The sequence below is a fragment of the Amia ocellicauda genome, chromosome 14 (genome assembly GCF_036373705.1).
Source record: "Amia ocellicauda isolate fAmiCal2 chromosome 14, fAmiCal2.hap1, whole genome shotgun sequence".
NCBI lineage: Eukaryota > Metazoa > Chordata > Actinopteri > Amiiformes > Amiidae > Amia > Amia ocellicauda.
In genome coordinates, this window is record NC_089863.1 from 30,368,795 (window position 1) to 30,374,794 (window position 6,000).

A 6,000-nucleotide genomic window follows, 5' to 3' on the forward strand; every position below is an offset into this window, starting at 1 on the left:
AATGAATACAGGAAGTTTTCTGTTTTGTTATCCTGGTTATATTCCAAGTTTGAAAGGATATTATGAAGCTTTGAACAAAATAAACAATTTTGCAGAATGCAATTGTATTGCAACAAATATTTTGTTTTCCGTCCCTTCTGTATTCTCATCCTTTGTGATACACCTGAGTACAGTTTGTTTATATTCAATTATCAAAATCATTTCACTGCAGCCTGAGCCGACTCACCATGAGAAAATACACTCAAATACAATTATAAAACAAACAAACAAACAAATTAGGTGTTAATAATACTTCTAATTTCATTTGAAGAACAAGGCATTTCCACAGACAAGTGGTGAGGAACCCTAGTTCTGGAGGGCCAATGGAACAAAAAACAAAAGTCACATCTCTTGACATCTTCAAGTCAGTTTTCACAGTCAGCTCCAGATCTGAATGATCAATACAGTTTTCCATTTACTAGACTCCAGGCACTGTTGAAGAATGTCTGGTGTGTTTTTTTTTTGTTTGTTTTTTTACTTCTCCACAAACACAGAAAAACTACAGAATTCAATAATGTTTCAGGATCGTTAATGCAGATTTAATTATCATCATTTTCAATATCATTATTTATGACCTGTGATAATGGGATTAAAGGGCACTGCCATTTTGTAATTACTGCAATCTCGTTTTCAACGGAGTAAATATATATCTCAAATAATGAGTACCATGGACAGCTCTTAAACGAAGTTTAAGTTTTGAGTCTGAGAGTTAGTACTTTGCTCTGTACTTCATTGCGTAGTAGCTAGTACGGTACTATCTCGGGATCATTCGCTGCCGGCCCAGTCAATGAATATTACATTTAATTTAATAGAGTAAAGCACTCCTTGTTCTCAGCCTTTCCCAGCATAATGGAGAGCAGGCTTTATACTCTGAGTCTACACTCTAAAGTGCTGGGTTATATATGTATATATATATAAAGTATTGGATGCGTTAAATATGTATAGGACAGGTTTGGGAAAATGTCCCAGATGTGGTATATATGCTAGGAATTGCATAGCCTATTGTGATTCATACCTTCTACAAATAATAATAATAATAATAATAATAATAATAATAATAATAATAATAATAATAATAATAATACAATTATCTTGTAATATTACGCCAGCGTGTAACATCTGAACAGCAACATTTTACTAGTGAGTCTTGAGCTCACTCTTATAATACACCACAGCACCACAGTGCAGTCAATAAGCATCGCACGTTTGGTTGGATACAGAACTCCTTAAGCGTGATTAACACCCGGTACACTGTAAATCACCTGCCTTCTGCTAAAAACACCAGTAATGGGATTATCACTGTTTTAGGGCTACTGTAATCATACTGAGTTATAAAGGTTTTCATACTGTTCATTTGAAATTGTCATCGTGGCATTTATTTGGTTAATATACTGTATCAATGCATTGTATAATACTATATACCATATCTATAACACTTTTTAATATTTTAAAACCACACCATAAAGAATGCAACCATCTGGTGAAATCAATCGTATTGTGATTGCAAATATTGAAGGCACTTACATACATTTAACAGTCAAATATTTGTCACTATGGTATTGGACTGTATGAAAACATTTCTGAAAAGTATTTGGAAAATGTATTATTTTTACTTACCCCAAGTTGACTGCATCGTTCCAGTTGTCTGAAAGTTGATAATTGTGGTAAGAATACGTATATTGATCTATTTGACCTTTACTTGAAAGTTTTACATCACTGAGGGCAGACGTTTGCGCAAAAGGAACCTCGGAGAGTCCGTGGAACATAATTTATATATGTCCACTGAGGTTATATTTTGGAGATACCAATTATAATAATAATAATAAGAAATGATTTCAGTCAATATGTTCAAGTCCTTACACTGCCATAGACGTTTGCAGTTTGGGCTTTGTCAACTGACACGAGCAATGTAAATATATATTTTTCATAAATAAATTGAACAACGAAAACGTAGAGGATGTTTTTTTCCCCACAAGCTCTCTTGAAAATGTTTGCAGGTGCCACCTCTATGTCTTCCTCTGTGTTTGAGTCATTTAGAACTCAAACCGGACATGAAGAAGTCAGGAGGTGGGGTCACAGACATATTGAAGATATTGAAGTGTATGTATTGATGTGTCTGCTGATACTGACAATCTCAGTTGAAAATCGCAGCACAGTTTTGGAAGCTCAAAGGTAAGAGGTTTATTGTTCTTGACTTTTCTTCATACAATATATACCTGACACATAGGAACCGAATTCGTTTTTAAGGTGGTGGCAAAAGATAATGAAAAATGTTTTACTTTTTTTACATACCCTAGTTTACATACCTAGTTAGTGCTAAAGCCACAAAACTGAACTAGTATTTAGGCATAACATATAAAATTGTACTAAAAGCATTCATTACATAGGACTAAATGTTAATCATTAAATTAAGGAAGACGGTGTTGAATCTCAGAAATGTAATAGCTTCATATTTCGACTTCGAAGCTCCATTCACAACAGCAGGACATATTGAACACGTTTCACATTGAGTACTGTAGTAAATAATTAAGTATTTACTGATTATTTTCATTTAAAAAGTATAACATATTTCTATTTTTTAATTTTTCAATATTTCCTGGGACATTTAAAACTTTAAGGTCCATCACAGTAAGGCTTGCATTTTGTGGTCCAAAGTCCGTACTACAGCGACCAAGTGGTCCGGACCTCTGCACAGTTGCCTACACCACATAGAGTAAACTGGCATGTTTTTTTTTTTAGTTTTTTTTTGGAAACAGCTCATAAAAAACATTTTCTGTAAAATATGTTGTAGACTTGGGCAGACCCGATTTAGGGGGGCTATCCTTAATCGATGCGACGTCATTTTTTTCAATATAATTATGATGGTTAAACACATTAAATGATTAAGCTTAGTTTTCTTACGTCTTTCTTCAAATCAATCCTAATTAAATTCCAAAAGTTAATACAGTGTTTGCGTTGAAGGTTAAGATTGTATATACATGAATTAGCATACATTAGTAAATATGTGCCATAATGGAGAAGCTGTAAACAAATTAAGAATTACACTTAAATACATTATATTATCTATATGAATGTATAATACATTTCAAATTTCAGTGTGAATGGGTCTTAATGACGTGGGCAGCCTTAATGACTCAAACTGTCTGTCTCCGAGCTCACAGACGCCCGATCACCTGTAGACAAGCAGACGTGAGCATAGACTGTAATCAGTGCATAGAATCGCCGTAATCACTGCACTTCAGCCCCATTTGAATGGTCCGTGTGGTCCCCCAGTAGCCGCATATGGGGTCGGTTAGATGATCACAAACGCATGTGTAGCGAGGGCTACTGGGTAATTGTGTAGCCAACTACCCCACTGAAGACACCACCTTCAGTTTAGGTTAAGTCCATTTTATTTTTTTATTATTATTATTATTTTATTTTGTATTATTATTTAATGTGACACTGGAGTTACGGCAAAACAATGGAAGTTAATCTATAACAATACAAGTTTATTTTATTGTATTCACTTGTGTAAACTGGAATTTGTAAGATGTATTATGCAAATCTGAATTTGTAATGTTTGATGCCTTATACCTATTTTTTGCACTTTGTATATTTTGCACTTATATTTTGTAAGCCTGGATTTGGATTCTTGGGCGTCTGCCAAGAAATAATTAAAACTCCAGTGAGTAAAGGGACAAGGGATTGCAAATTAAAATGATAAAAGATTGAAATATTAAAACCATTAAAATAAAACAGTCAAATATAGGGGATACACATTTAGGCTCTGAAGCACCCTATCAATCAGGCTAGTCACTGCAAAAGTAACTGAGCCACCGCCTAAACCCACTTCCTCTTTTCTAGGCGCCTCCAGTGCTCCATGCATGCTTTTCGCCTATTTTCAAATCCAATTCTACCTACAGATTTTGGCTGCATTACCACCACTACCCGCTACAGGCAGGGGTTCTAAGAGCACTGGAATTGGCTTCAATAAATGTGGATAGGGATTCACCCAGCACAAACCATAAAATACACAATATAAAATACACCAATAAAATCATAATACAATAAAAGCTGCCAAAACCCCCACAAATGCTGCCCACTTCAAGACTTCCAATGAACACAAGAGTATTTTTCTCTTTGAGCTTATAAATATCCCTCCGTCAGTCTCTTGACTGTGTGGTTGGACATGATGCAGCAGCTTGGATAACAATATAAAACTGCTGGCTCAAACTGCGCTCATATCCATTTTATTAACTAATTCACTTGGGTAAAGTACTGAAAATGAACGTGGGGCCATTCAATGTATATGAGAAATACCTGACCTTATTTTAACTTTTAGCAATATAATCTCTTACCATTTGGAAGAAGCCCACTTTCATTCTAATACTGCCCAACATTGAGATAGGTTGAGAAATAATTGTATTTTTTAATTGCGAATTTTTCTTTATACAGATACAGACTTCCCACAAACCATTTTTCTGCCTGATAAAATTTACAGTTGAAGCACAAATGGCCGCACAACAACTAGTGGAAGATGTGTTTCTAAACTATGGCAAAGAGTTTTTAAGCTTCAGCTGTGACAAGATGCTGGAGATGGTTACACTGGCCCTGAATGGCGAGCAGAATGTAAAAGGAAAGTTTGCAAAGGAGGAGCTTAAGAAGGTCATGGACAGGCTGGAGGTCATTTATGAGGAGATCGGCATGGAGGCAAAAAAGAGTTACATGGATGTGCGCTTCTTCCAGGTGGAGCAAAATCTGATCAACCAGTTTCGCAAGTACATGGAATTCCTGTACGCCTCACCTGAGACCAAAGACACAAGGAAGGACCTCTTCCTGACACACTTCAGTGAAGTGCAGGGGGAGAAAAACCTCCACACTCTGTATGATAATCTGGGTTCCATTCTGGACACTGTGCTCCAATATGAGAATAAGAGTCGGAAACCCTTGGAAGAATACTGTAAGGGGATGGAGAAGCTCTTCAGTGTGGGCATCATTGCCTTACTTGGTCATGCTGCCCTGAAGGGGGACCTCAAGGAATCGCTGCTGAAGGAGTGGGGGGAGAAGATGAAGGTGGTGCAGGTGAGGTTGAATGCTGTTGTGGAAGACTGCATCAACAGCTTCCCCGAGCAGGCCAAGATCGACACTGGCAAGATGATGAAGTCCAAGGGAAACAAGACCAACCAGCAACTGGCCAACCAAGTGTTGGAATTCCTCAGGAATAAGTACTACTGGGTCAGCTGGTCTGTGCGTATCTTCAACACCCCAAATAAGTTCCATTACTTTCAAGGGGAAAGTATGTTCAAGTTGCCAGAAGAAGACAGCAACATCAATGTGGTGGTTTCCTACAGTGCCAGTCAGGAGCCAGTCAAAAAGGTTAAGATCAGAGAGCTGATTGAGGAGAAGTCCAAACTGGAATCACTGGCTGAGAAGCTCTCTAGTAATCTGAGCCCCAGTGTCATCCACATCATTAAAAATCCCAAAGATCTCGCCTACTCCTGGAGCTTCACTGATGAGCTGCAGTACATAGAGCATCACGATAAAGTGTTTGTCTGCATTCACGCCACCCATCAACCCACTGTTTCAACTAAATCCAGCAGTGTGAGAGGTGGTAAAATACAGTGAGGAAAAAAAGTATTTGATCCCCTGCTAATTTTGTACGTTTGCCAACTGACAAAGAAATGATCAGTCTATAATTTTAATGGTAGGTGTATTTTAACAGTGAGAGACAGAATAACAACAAAAAAATCCAGAAAAACGCATTTCAAAAAAGTTATAAATTGATTTGCATGTTAATGAGGGAAATAAGTATTTGACCCCTTCGACTTAGTACTTGGTGGCAAAACCCTTGTTGGCAATCACAGAGGTCAGATGTTTCTTGTAGTTGGCCACCAGGTTTGCACACATCTCAGGAGGGATTTTGTCCCACTCCTCTTTGCAGATCCTCTCCAAGTCATTAAGGTTTCGACTCTGACGTTT

The 6,000-nt window shown here is 37.2% G+C and overlaps 1 protein-coding gene across 1 annotated transcript; it reads left to right on the forward strand.

The window, feature by feature from the left end:
• Positions 1 to 1,069: 1,069 nt before the first annotated feature.
• Positions 1,070 to 5,707, forward strand: LOC136767672 (uncharacterized). Its single transcript, XM_066721603.1, has 2 exons — positions 1,070 to 2,211; positions 4,477 to 5,707. The coding sequence occupies exon 2, from the start codon at positions 4,534 to 4,536 to the stop codon at positions 5,644 to 5,646; it is 1,113 nt and encodes a 370-aa protein (XP_066577700.1). The 5' UTR covers positions 1,070 to 2,211; positions 4,477 to 4,533; the 3' UTR covers positions 5,647 to 5,707.
• Positions 5,708 to 6,000: the final 293 nt, after the last annotated feature.

What these genes read in the sequence shown, in the direction of transcription:
- LOC136767672 (XM_066721603.1), top strand. Translation starts at nt 4,534, where the DNA reads ATGGCCGCACAACAACTAGTGGAAGATGTGTTTCTAAACTATGGCAAA.